The sequence below is a fragment of the Lichenostomus cassidix genome, chromosome 12 (assembly GCF_008360975.1).
Source record: "Lichenostomus cassidix isolate B80296 chromosome 12, HeHo_3.0, whole genome shotgun sequence".
In the NCBI taxonomy this organism is placed as follows: domain Eukaryota; kingdom Metazoa; phylum Chordata; class Aves; order Passeriformes; family Meliphagidae; genus Lichenostomus; species Lichenostomus cassidix.
The window spans coordinates 15,289,064-15,302,391 of record NC_139493.1 but is presented as its reverse complement, the minus strand read 5'-3'; the positions used below and the strand labels follow the sequence as shown (position 1 = coordinate 15,302,391).

The 13,328-nt window shown below is 45.8% G+C and overlaps 1 protein-coding gene across 7 annotated transcripts in view; it reads left to right on the top strand.

Moving 5' to 3' along the window:
• Positions 1-13,328, top strand: part of LOC146431815 (6-phosphofructo-2-kinase/fructose-2,6-bisphosphatase 4) — a 56,543-nt gene that overhangs the window by 10,536 nt on the left and 32,679 nt on the right. For 2 of the 7 annotated variants that reach the window (XR_014854769.1, XM_085072893.1), the window contains exon 1: positions 10,023-10,237. The exons of 1 other annotated variant lie outside the window; for it this stretch is intronic. Coding sequence is in view for 4 of the 6 variants with exons in the window: in XM_085072893.1 (XP_084929019.1) it covers positions 10,132-10,237 (106 nt within the window). In the remaining 2 variants the exon portion in view is untranslated. Of the gene's footprint in view, positions 1-5,758; positions 5,824-10,019; positions 10,238-10,719; positions 10,743-13,328 lie in introns of those variants that run through there. 4 more of the 7 variants (XM_085072895.1, XM_085072890.1, XM_085072894.1 and 1 more) reach the window with 4 other exon arrangements.

Here is a 13,328-nt window from a genome sequence, read left to right as displayed (position 1 = left end):
GTCATTACTCATTTTTGGTAGGAGATCTAGCAGCTTCTTTTTTTCACCCTGAGAAATGCTCCATTTGGGGATTAGAGTAGAGGAGCTTAAAAATCCAAGCAGTTCTGGAAGAGATACCTCCCACAGATTTATATCTTGGGGTTTGAACTGATTTTTCTTTCCCAGGCTGGGCTAGTTCCAGGGATTTGGGCTCGTCTGGTGTCACTCTGAGGTCTGATGGGACAGCTCAAAGCCCTGTGTGTGGTGTGCTGGGAGCATTGGCAGGGCACCCCTTCACTCCTGGTAGCCAGTTTTTCCTCGAGTGTTTCTGAGACCTCTGTCCTGTATGAAAGAAGGTTCAGGTGTCCCTGGTGGTGTGGGGGGACCTGAGCAGGCACAGACCAACCCAGGCTGGGGTGGCTGGAGCCAGCAAGCCTGGACAGCTGGTGTTTCACTGGAGGTGGTGAGTGTGAGGGCTGGTGTGCTCATTTGCTTCTGATTCCCTTTGTTTTCTATTTCTGTATCCTGTTTGGCTTTCAATTTATATTTAAATTTTGGAATGTGTTTTTACACATTCTGGTGCCAAAGGCTGTTCCTTGTGATGTGATGGAGTAGGGGCTTCTGTGCACCTGAATAATTTTTTGTATTTTCTCTAGGGACACTTGTGCTGAAACAAAGTTATTTTTATAAAATAGAAAGAGAACTCAGGTGGGCTGTGGGTCTTTTTGTTTGTTTTAAAGAGTAGGCTTCTTTACTAATACTGTGCTGGGGACTCACTTGGTGAATGTTTCCTCTTGCAAGAGTTTCATTTGTAGCGTTTGTACTGTTTAGGCTGTCTGCACTCTGTAAATTTGATTATTTTGGATGTTGTAATTTTATTACTCTTATTAAGCTTCCTCATTTGCACATTGATCCTGTTAGTCTCAGGAAGCTGATAAGCCATCTAGCTCTACTTGGAAAATGCACAGAAAATGAGAAATCTGCCCTGGAGGCTCTGATTAGTGAGATTCACTGTGATTTAGATCTCTGTGTGTCTGATCTGTATTTTTTCCCCCTTCAGTGCTGTTTTAGACTACCTGACTTCACTGCAGTTTGCCAAATTAAGATGAATTTTTGCTTTTATTATAAATTCTGTCATTGGTAGCTTCTGGGAAGCTTTGCTCTAGTTTGCTTGTATTTTTATTTGGGTGAATACCCTCCTTTTTCACAGAGCTTAAGAACATTTCCAGCGGCAGCTGGCGTCGCATATGCTGTGAGTTGTTTTCCTCCTTGTGTCAGTGTCAGTTTTCCATGCTGGCTTTCCAGAGGGATTTATTCTTTACTTTCACAAAACCTGCTCTCCTTTTGCCATTGCCTGCAGGACATGCATGAACCCAAGTGTGACTGAGAGGACTTTGGGGTGTTAGTCCTTGCCATGGGCTTTTCCCTTAGTGACCTACATGTCCCATACGCTGAGGTAGGCTGGACTATCCTCTGTTGGACCGTTAATTCCTGTCCCCCTTTTTTAATTTGTTCTGGCTGTCAGTGAAGTCTAATCCCTCTTACAAGGTGAGGCTGTACCACCTCTCTCCTGTGCTGGGGCTGGTTTGGGTGCTTTTCTCTAGTTACATCTTATTTATGTCACTGCAATGTTTGCAGACCACTGTTTTGTTCCTGTTCTCCACGACCTCTCTGCACAGTCACTGCTGCTTCCAGGGAATTGTTCTTTCTTTGGTGATGTTCTTCCCCTCTCCTGGTCCAGCCTTTCCTCCTCCTCCCACGGTGTGACCTTGTCTTGCTCTTGTCTCCCTGTGCTCTTTTCCAGGCGTTCACATGGCTTCAACTTCTATTAAATGCTGATGAGTCACAGATTCACTCTACACCTCCGAGGGTTTGTCACCCAGCCCAGTGGCTGTTTTCCTGCTTGTCTTTTTCCCTTTGATTTCCCCATCAGTAATTCAATATTTCATGCCCCACACCCCGGGTGGTGCTTCTTAAGCTCCCCTATCTCTTGTCTTTTTAAGTGGTGCCATCTGATAGGTAGCTCTGTCCCAAAGCCTTCAAGAATTTTTAAAAAATAATTTGGTGTACTTCATACATTTGAATTGCATGCAAATTTTGTGTACTCTTTGTTGTCATTTCTCCTTTTTCATCTCGTCAGACAACTTCCCTAACACATATATAGTTTTTACAGATGTTTTTCTTTGAAGTGACAGCTCCTGTGGAATTGTACTTCTGAAGTCAGTTGATAGTGTTTGGTTTTAAAGATGGCTTAAAGTGATTTAGTTCCACTCTGAGAAGGCAGCTGCTCTTGTTTCATAATTTTTTTTTTTATTTTGCAGCCTAGACCTACTGTTATGAGCAAGTGGGATTCACAGGATCCTAGCTGAGTGACAGGAGAAAGGATGTGTATACACCAGAAATGTTCAAATATCTAATATTAAAGTAGCTGAGCATAATTCATAAGCCTGTCAGCCTGGATAAGGGCTGTCTGTTGTACTTAAACCTGTCAGTCCTTTCCTTGTGCTCTTTTTAATTACATTACTACTCATAACTGCAAATTCAAACTCAGAACTGGGGAGGTTTTCTAATATGCTTCTGTGATTGAAAAGGAGTAGAGAGCTTTGAGGTGATGGAGGCACTTTCAGACTGCCTAGCAGGGATTGCTTGTAAGCAGATTCAAGAAGCACAAAGATAGACATCCCCCTGGATGCAGGGGTGTTTTGTTTTCCCTTCTCTTTCAAATGCTACAGATTATTCAAGCTTTGTTTGCCGTGGTTCTGTCAGGGATATCAGGTAACTGGAGTGCTGCTGTCTTGGCCTGGCAGGGAGGTGGGCAGTGTCTGGGGTGCACCCAGCAGAGCTGTGCTGGGCTGGACGTGCTGTTGCTGTAGTAACACCAGGTGCTACCAGAGCAGTGTGCAGGAATCACTGTCCTCGGCAGACTTGCCATCTTGGAAACTCAGGATTTGCACTTAACCTCTGGACGTGTGAATGCAAATAGGCAATCTGTGCAAATGCCATGTGTTTTGATGTCCTCTTTCTGCACTTCCTAGAAGCACAAGCCCCTTCATGTAAATAGTATGGAGTCCCTGGTATACAGCGAGAGAGTTTATCTACAAAGGGATTTTTAACACTGGGTTGCACTCAGAAGACATGGATAATGGATGCCATCTTCCCTTTATGTTGCATCATAACAGGAAGATTTAAAATGTTGCTCAACTTTGTGATGATGGGAATAGTTTTAAGCAATACCTGGAAGCACCACTTGTGGATCTTGCCTGTTTTTCAGGGAAATAATTTCAGTGTTCTTTGAGGTAAAGATAGGAGGTGACTGCTTGGACTGGAGGTGTAAAGATTTCGTGATTTGTCCTTCAGATTTAACAGACTTAATGCAGGCTAGCCTTAAATCTAACCCTTCATGCCAGACTTAACACAGGAAACTTCCTTGCATGAAAACAACAGCTTCTTGTCAAAAGGGTTTATCTCCAGACATTAGGTTTCTCCACATTAAAAAGAGAGCAATAATTTCTTCTGAAATGTAAAAAATATCTAAACTAACATATTTATATACTCAGAAATAATGAAAATACTTGATTCACATAAAGATAACAAAGGACAGAGTGACAGTGTAGCAAGGTGTATTTTTTTTTCAGTTGATACCACTGTGTCTGTGAGTCTCAGTGTTTGCTCTGGGGTTCTCATGCAATCCACGTGTTGGTGAGGTGACATTCTGCTGATATCTGCTGATACAAAACCTTTTTATATCTGCTGATATAAAAACCTGCTTTATCTCCCCAAATAATCTTAGGTTGCCTGATAGATTTTATACACCTGCATTGCAATGAGTGAGTTCTGTAGAAAGTGATCTAAGACTTTATTGGTACAATACTTACAATAAAACCTTTGTATGGCTGGTGCTTGTTTCCTGATTGCTGGGTTGTCATGGTTTGGAAATCCCAACCATGCTGGAGTCCAGCCACACATGAGCACTGCTGTAAGGGATACCTCATTGCTTTGCATGCCTAGCTCTGATGATGTTTCAGTAGACAATGAGGAAAACACCATAAATGCAAATTGTTGTGGGAATTATCTGTCTCTCCAGGTAAATAAGTGTGGTGTGAGGCTCCTGAGTGCCCAAACCCTTGTCAGATCTTGTATCAGATGTGGTGATGATTGTTGGAATAGATAGGAGCTTGTTTTCTTGCTGATTTACCTGACATGACCATTTTATGTTTGGATGGGTTGTTATCTTATCTGTGCTAAGGAATATTTTGTTTAAGCTTAGGATCTTTTCAGTTCCTGAATTTATACAGCTTTGTCTGTGTAGGATCTTGGGTGTTGTTTAAATCTTTTCCCCAGGTAGCAGTGAAGAATTTTCTTGTCCTTAGTAGTAGCTCATTGTCATCTAAAGCATGATTTTTTTTATCAGTCTCTTTGACAGATTGATCTGTAGCCAGGAAGTCTCGTAGTAAAATGAATTCTAACAAAATAATTTCTGAAGGTGTGTCTCGCTGAGGGCAGATTCTTGTTTTCTTTCTGAATTCTTACTGGCTTTTTTCTTGTCCTTGGGGTATCAGTCTACTTGAAGACAATGGGAACATTTTCCCTTTGGGCAGTGAGAGGAAATAAGATATGGAGTGAGTGGTGCCAGTGATAAAACTTACTTGTTGCTCAGAAGAAATGAAGGAAGTGCTAGGGCTGTGTATCACAAGGCCTGGTCCTTGTGATTTCAGCTGGTTTGGAATCAAGTCCCAGATGGCAGGACCTGTGGAGATGGTATGGGGAACCTGCTGAACCTGTCATGTGGGATGCTTGAAATTTTTGGGGACTTAGTGGGCTATTTGTCATTTTTGCTGGGTTGACTCCAGGGGCATTAGACTCTGGGAAAACAAAAAGCATGGCACTTTGGGTTGAGGAACGAACCACTGGCAGTCTTGACCACATGGGAAGTCTTCATTTAAGAAGCTGACACCACAAAATGTCCTGGGAGCCTGAGCTGAGCAGGTGTGAATCAGTGTGTGTCACTCTGCTCACACAGTGTGGCACCTCTCTGCCTTGATTGCTCATTGTGCTTGCTGAGCTCTGAATGGCAAAGAACTTACTCTGTTCTCTGTGGGAAGCTCCGTGAGAAGTTTTTAGCTCCTCAGGGATCTCTTGTGCAGGATGACTGTTCCCAAGGCATATTCTGTGTCATCATCCAGGAGTTCAGGAACAGCCCAGAGACAGAGAGGTGTTTTTTTTAGTGCAGCTTCCTTTACCTCTGGATTTCCTTGTTGACTGGATAGCAAAGCTGGGTTTGTACCTGCCTTACAGCAGTCACAACACAGCGAGCAGAAGGGCATTGTGTTTTAGGGAGGGTGATAGGGACTTCTCTTCCACAGGGAGGAAAAACCTGCTGGGCTTGATCTGCACTTCAGGAATATGGGAATTACCTGAGGGAGAGAGCAGTCTGTTCCCTGCTGAGGTCTTGCTGTAACAAGGGATGTGACAGAACACACCAAGTGTCCTGGCTGCTCTGTGGTAGCTTTGGTCACTATAGCAGAAACTGGGTGCAGCTGCAAGTCCTCTCACCATGGAAGAACACCACAACGAATTATTGGTCCAAAAAGCTCATCAGCACTGTGCCTCACATCCCTGTGTGGGGAAAAATCTCTCCCACCTGAAACCCAGTTTTGAAATGCTGGAGTGTTGTTACTTGTGAGCAGAAAGGGTGAAGCATATTTGTGTGTTTGGTCACTGACTCCTCTCATTGGCTTGCAGTGTTGTAACAGCCTTGCATATATTAGATAGCTGTTGTCCTGGGGTGATGCTTCCAGCTGCACTGATTTTGGCCAATGAAGGACTGCTACCAGCCTGCTGAAGGTATATTTGACTTTTTTTTTTTTCATTTAAAGAGAGAATCAGTTATAAATTCAATAGGAATTACCCTGTCTGCTTTATACAAATGCTGTGATTAGTGTAGCAGGCTGCCTGTTAGCTGGTCAGAGCCAACTAATCCATGTGAAATGGGGGAGCTTTGGATAGGTGTCAAGGCTAGATATGTAAGATATGTGTGTGGCTGAGGCCTGTGCTGGTGTGTGTCTGTATTTCTTGAATAACAGCCGTATGTAATGATCTTTGCAAAGTCTGTGTCTCCTCAAATTGTACTGAAACAAAACTGGTGCTGTGCTGGGGCTGTCTTTTAGGGCAGTTTTAAGTGGGGGCCTCACAGCCCTGTCTGTACCTTCTTAAAAGGGGATAAGGACTTAAACTCTGATCTCTCCTCCTCTCGCTATTGCCACATGTAGAAAATGCATATATCAATCTTAAGATGGGATCATGTAAATTAATTTCTGTTTGTCACTTCGAGCTAGAGCAGTACCCTGCCAGTTGCAATAGAGAGGGTTTGGGTTTATGTTTTTCCCAGCTAATTATTGCCAGCTGTGTGTGTAGAGGTCAGATGCTATGGGCTTTGTCAGAGTAAGTAGCTGAGAATGCAGAGCTGAAAAGTATACCCCAAGACACAGTGGGAGGAGAATTGCTTTAGAGAAATTGAAGTAATGATGAAATATAATTTGTCAGTGTTTAATATCTAGAAAGAAATGGGGATATGTAGTTCTGAGTGTGGACTCACCCCTCCCAATTTTTTATTTCATTTGGATGAGGAAACAAAGCAGGGTCAGTAGATGGACTCTCCTTCCCTGTAGCTTTCTGTAACCTCTGACTCTACCTCGCGTGCTTCAAAGCCAAGTGCTGATGGATTTTAGTTCTGCGGAGCTTGGCTGTCTCCTGGCACGGCGATCGCGCTGTCACTTGGCTGTGGCAATACATTTCGGAAGGGTAGCTGGGAATTCCTTTTCCCAGGAGAGCTGTTTTTGGGCACGAGTGTTTTGTCCCCTTCCCGTGTCCCCATTCCCGCCGTGTCCGCGGGGCTGGGCCGGGCCGCTGCCTTTGCTCGCCGCGGCCACCGGGGGGCGCCCGCGCGCCCGCGCAGTGTCGGTGGAGGGGGCAGGGCGCCCCCTGGCGGCGCGGGCTGTGCCGGCACCCGCGGGATGCTGAGGGCTGCCCGGGCTGGCCCCGCCGTGTCCCCGCCGTGTCCCCGCCGTGTCCCCGCCGTGTCCCCGCCGTGTCCCCGCCACGGCCCCGCCACGGCCCCGAGCCAGCGGAACCCATGGAAGGGCGCGGTGATGGAGCACAACCCCCTGCCTGACCTCTGGCTGTGCCCATGTCTCGGAGCTGTGCCGCAGGTCCCTCCTGGCTCTCAGCTCTGCCTGCTCCTCTGTCCCCCACAAGGGCCCGTGGGTGGGTCTGTGGCGAGCTGGCCTGCTCCGTGTGCTGAGGGCACCTGCAGACTGGGAACTTTGCTCTCCTTGTCCCGAGTAGCGAGTGTGCGCTGCCAGAGAGATGGTGGAAGGACGGCAGGAAGAGGTGTTGGGTGGTTCATGGATGTTTTATGGGCTGTCAGACCAAAGGGTGATATCTTTACTAAGGAGATGAGGTACGTGGAAGTTGCCCTTGTTGTGAAACTTGGATTATATGGCTGCCATATGATACAGTGTGTTTATGGATACAAGTTGGGTTTCCTGTAGGATCAAGCAGAAACCTTAGTTCAGTCTCTTCTATGTCGCCCTGTTTCTAAATTATTACCATTTGCTGTTGGCATTAAACCCTAAATTTCCTGTCTTGTCAGTCAGTTGTTTCCAAAGAGTAAGTGTAACTCGGTCACTTGGCTCAAGCACATTATTTCCATGCAGCAGTTCATTTTCCAAGAGTGCCCTTCCCCTTGACATTTCGCCTCTGGGGAGAGGTGGTTTCTCAGGTAAGCTCTCTGCTCAGCATGGCCCTGAGAGTAGATGCTTTGTGTAGAAGCCTTCCTGGGGTAAAGCCTTGTTCATGGTTTCCCTGTAGCAAACAAAGCTGTGTCTCCAGTTCTTTACCTGCAGGCACCAGCTCTGCTCCCTCCAGCCTTTGTGTTCAGACAGCAGCTGATGACAATGAGAGTGTGCAAAAGGTGATCTCTGTTGCTTATTGGGAATCTAATGAGCAACACTTGTTCTGTCTTTTCCCAGGAATTCCATGCAGTACCCTTGTAAGCCATGTTTTGAAATGGGACCTCAGGCGTGGCTGTATTTTTTATATATACAGATTCCTGTATTTGCTTTCTTTGTGTCCTTGGTCGAATAGCTCATTACTGCACTGAGGTTTAAAAACAAACTTCAAACCAACCAACCCTTGAATAAGTTTGATGAACAACATAATCACATATGCTTGTCATCAGCCAAGCTGAACTCTTTGCCTCACAAAAACAAATGCTAGCAGGTGTCTCTGCACACCTCTAATGTTATTACAGACACCTGGACAAACCCTTAACTGAAGTTTTGTGCAGGTGCCACTGGTTTGAAGCTGCCTGAGCCAAAGGGAATTAATTAACTGGCAGCGTGCCTGGTGCTTTGAGGATGAGACTTAGAAATGTGATTGTTCACCCTGCAGACTTCTGAAAAATGCTATTCTTGCATGGACAACATCAGGTCAGTGTTCTTGGCTTGAGGTAGGTGAGTGAGCAGACATTCAGTTCTTGTGCAGGGTGTGGATTTCCAGAAAGGAAGTACAAACTTTATTTCTGGAGATTGGAAAGTTTTAATAAGTTTTCTACTTAAGGTATGTAAAACAAGTTTTAGAAGCGTGGTTTATAAACTGGCATTCCTGCTGATTCTTACTTCTGTTAATATTACACTGTTGTGGACTCTTCTGGCTTTACTGGAGGCATTATTAGGAAAGCTGGAGGATCTTGGTGTCAGCTTTTCTGTGATTACAGGAGGGCGAGGTGGGGATGTCTTGATGCTGGACTCTACCCTGGAGTCTGTCATCTGTGTGTTGCAACATTCTGTGTGTGCACAGGAGAAATGCTCCTGGGATGAACCTGGAACAGAGTTTGAGCTGTTCCTGCTCCCACATCTTTTGGCATCTGTTGGAAGTAAATATGCAGTTGACAGAAGAAACCAAGAAGCTTTTGAGTATTCAAAACCTCCCTCTGTCTGCTCCTAGTTTCGTGACCCTTGTAATGTAATTCGTGTAACCCCTCTGCCCCTCCCCATGCCAGCAATCAACTTAAAACAAAATTAGGAGGAAAATGCTAGGTAAAAATATAGTGTAGGGCACCAACAGTGGAAAACTGTAATCAGTCTTGGAAGAAGGAAATAACTCAGAACAGAGGGAAAAGCAGGTCAAGCAGACATGGCTTTGGAAAAAACAGTGCTGACTCTCCCAGAGTTATCTTGCCAAATGTCTTTGAGAACTGATTTTTTGTTACTTAGAAAGGTACATTTTGCCTTGTAATAGAACAGAAAAACTAAAAATGATCCTCGGGTGCTCAAAGTTTGGTTAGTATTAAAAAAGAAAGTATGTACTGGCCTTCACTTGTGTTTAGGCCAGTGTTCTAGTAATGGAGTGATTCATAATGAAGGTGTGTATTACAGTTCACTACCATAGTTCCAGTGCATTCCATTTATTTTTTTGTAAAATATATAACTAGAGAGGTGTATATGTATGTGAAATACTGAGCTTCTTTAGGACTTTGCTCAGCCCAGGTAATGACCTGGGTTTCCCCAAGATGTAAAGCTGATAGAGGTGATGTGGAAAGGCGACAGCTCTGTATTGTGTTTAGTCAAACCACTGCTCCCACTGCAGCTTCCCAGGGCCGTTTGTCAGCAGCTCTTTTTGGGAGCTAAATAGGATATAGGAAATCTATGGTTTATCTATGTTTTTCTGCATCGCTATTAATTTAGCCTTCAGGCCAAAACAAAGTTTAATTGGAAAAATGTATAATTGAACGCATGACTTAAAACGCACTGCACGCTCCTGGGGCGTGCTATTTTTAGGTTTTGTTTAAAATTAAAAAAAAAAAAAAAAAAGGCTTTTCCGAGGCAGCGCGGTGTTCTCCGCAGCCAGAGCAGCGCAGCAGCGGCACAGAGCGGAGCCACCTGCTCTCAGCGCGACCCCGCCCGCGGGGGTTTCGGTGACACCGGCGCCTCGGTGACACCGGGGCGGGTTACCCGTCCGTGCCGCGGGCGGCGCGGGGCTGCGGCTTCCCCCGCGGGGCTGCGGCTTCCCCCGCTGTGCGGCCCTGCCCCGGGGGCGGCCCTGCCGCGCCCCGCCCGCCGCCACTGCGGTGGGAGCCGGGAGCGGCCGAGGATGGCGGCGGCACCGGCGGCGCGGGAGCTCACGCAGAACCCCCTGCAGAAGACATGGGAGCCCTACGACAACGGGCTGCCCGCGGGGCACAGCGCCCAGCGCGGCGGTGAGCGCCACGGGGCCGGGGCAGCGCCGGGACCCAACGGGGCCGAGCCCCGGGAAGCGCCGGGCCGCGCGGGGTCGGGCTGCGAGGGGATGGAGCCGAGCCGAGCCGAGCGCTTTGGGGCGGGGGCGGCGGTGGCGGTCCCCCGTGGAGGGTCGAAGCCCGAAGCTGCTGGCTCAGTGCCCAGCGGAAGGCAGGGAAGCTCAGCTGGAATGAATATGTTTTCTGGTTGCTTTTGTTGGTGTTTTGGGGGCTTGTTTGGGTTTTTTATTTGTTAGACGCTCTGGTGTCAGGGAGCGTTTATATTCAGTGTATTCTTCTTGGGGAGAGGCCTAAAAATGTCACTGCGTTCTTGTTTTGGTTCTTGTGTTCCTTTTGGTTTTGGTTTTTTTTTTTTTTCCTTTAAGGGCAATGCTGTATCAGCCCATCTGTTCTATGAGTTAATGACTTCCCATATTTTGAGGTGCAGCCAACCAAGTCATCAGCCTCCTGAGACTTTGGCTGTGAGGTTTGTAAACCATAGTTCATTAACAAACTTTGCCTCACAGGTTGTTTTTCTCCCCTCTTTCTTTCACTTCCCCCCTTTCCTTAAGTAACTGAGGTCCACATACGGCAGTTTTGCAGACAAAAGGGGCTTTGTCGTGTGGAATTGTTTGTATTTGTCATGCAAAGAGGCTGTGCTGACAGAGCTGAGGCTCTGCCGGTGTGGCAGGAGTCCATGGGCTGCAGCCTTGGCTCTCTCTGCTCTTGCTTTGGTCCAGCTCTAGCTAAAAAGGAAAACCAAAAGAAAAACCCACCCCAGACTTTGGTCCCGTGTGCTGGGCAAGCAGGCAGGCATGTTTCTGTGGGAACTGAGTTAACGCAGCATCTGAAACATGGTAGGTTAAGAGGAGATGAGTGCTGAAATAGCAAAAGGGGCAGAAAATGTCTAAGTGCTCTTGTAAACAGGCTAAGAAGACTGCTTCATTTTAGCCTTAATGTGGCATTTCTTTTCCAAACAGAGTATCTGTTATAGCTCTGACACAGATACTGTTTTACAAGAAAAACCCCAAACCAAGCCCATGAACAAAATTGCATATGGGTTGTGTAATTTGGTAATGTTCAGAGTCTTCTTGGCAGAATTATTTAGCTTCACTTGACTATAACTTAAAAAAAATTACACATCTGTGGGGTTTCTTGTAGGATTCTGTAAGTGTAGTGCCTAAGACCACTTATAAATGAAAAAAGCCTTGTGCTACAAAAAGAGATGTGGAATTCTTTTTGTTTTTTAATCCTTCTGCTTTTGCAGCCCTACCCATAACAAATCTGCCGTCATTTGTGATATACAAGACTTGCAGCCTTGAACGTAGCAGAAGTTACTCTTCCTTGGTAAAACCATCTATCTTTTTTAGCAGACTGAGAACACTTGGTGATTTTTCCCATGAGAGGGAGCTGCATAGTCCTTTATCCTAAGATTTCCACGTGTGTTGCATTGCCCTGTGTTGTGGTGAGGCAGTGTGACCTGTGGGTGCTGTAGCTGTGCTGTGGCAGCTCAGGATGGACTGCCCAGATGGGTGATTTGGGGCTGTGTTTGGTTGAACAGTTCCAGTTCTCTGCTGCTTCAGGTAACTATGTCAAATGTTACTGTTCCAAAAATACCAGCTCAGGGTGGAAGTGGTTTTCTTGTCCTCAAGTGTAGCTTTACAGTGGAAGAAGTGAAGTTAGTCACTTTGTGTTCTGAGGTTCTTGGCTAAACAGGCTGAACTCTTTCACTCTCCTTAGGTTAGGTTTTTTATTTTCTCCTTTGTGCTGCTGACCTTTATCTGCACTAACTTTAGTCTTTATCCTTCTAGAAGGTGGATGAGCAAAATTGTGCACACTTTCAGTTGAGGACTTGGCAGATTTGTCTACAAAAGGACTTACCTGTGTTAGCTGTTTTTACTATGATTTTCTAAAGGTTGTAGCATCTACAATTGTCTGGGGAAGTAGCAATCTGTTGAGCTGTGCTAGGGTTTAGCTGTCACAGGGCTTTGAAGAGAGCCAGTTCTTTCAGTTTGTGCATTACAAGGTCTTCGAGGAGGACTTGTGTCCGTGTGCAGCCTACTGAGCAGGCAGCTTTTATAGCTGGTGGCACTGGCACAGCCAAGGTAGCTGTTCTGATGACCTTCCAAAGTCAGACCTGGAGGCAGTAGAAGTGCATATTGTTATTAATAGCTGTGGCTTGCCTTTTGTGGTCACTTGTGAAAAGTGTTGTCTGTAAATAGGCTGAATTAAAGCTGTTCTTGGCATTGGATGTTCAGGTTGCTTTAAGCTCTGAATCAAGCAATGGGGTATAACCATGGACATAAAAAATAAATAGCCAAGTAGGCCCTAGTGAAAGTTTTTGAGAGGCCAGCAGAGGATGTTTATAGTGGGAGATAAACACTGAACTTCCTGTGGTTAAATATCCCCCCCCCGCCCCCAGTTAATGTCTGTTTCCCTACTGCTGCAGGAATTTGGTCGTGCTAATAATTGTCATTTGTTATTGGTACAGCAGTAGAAATGTACATTGAAAAAGCATATCAAATTATTATCACTGCTCCAGAGAACTCTACCCTTTGAGCACATGCTGCTTGAGTGTATTTGTGCTCCTAATCCTGGGAACTGAAAATAGGAGAGTGAATCAGGTGAGGATAGTGCCTGAGGAGCAGGATGTGTGATGGGATCACTGCTGTTGCCATCAAAGCTGTAGGAAGCAAGTGGTAACCCTGAGGAAGTGGGTGACAGAGCTGCTTGGAGCAGCTGGTGGCACAAGGTTGGCCAGGGGACAAATGTGAATTCTGAATCCCTCGCACGAAGGTAGTGTTAGAAACTGGTGGTTTGGGCAAAAGGAGGAGAGACAAATTAGAAGAGAATGGATTTCTTCTGGTCTAGGAGCAGATGCTTTTCAGGAAGAACAGCAGGATGGGGGACTTGTCCCTGTGGGATGCAAAGAAGGGGAGGCTGGTTATTGTAATTGATTAAAAAGATAATAATGGATTAGCAGTGGTTAACTTGGATAAGTGATGGGTGAAACATGTAGGACTAACCTTATTTGGAAGGGTGGTTGTGTTGGCTTATAGTCAGAGATATTTTT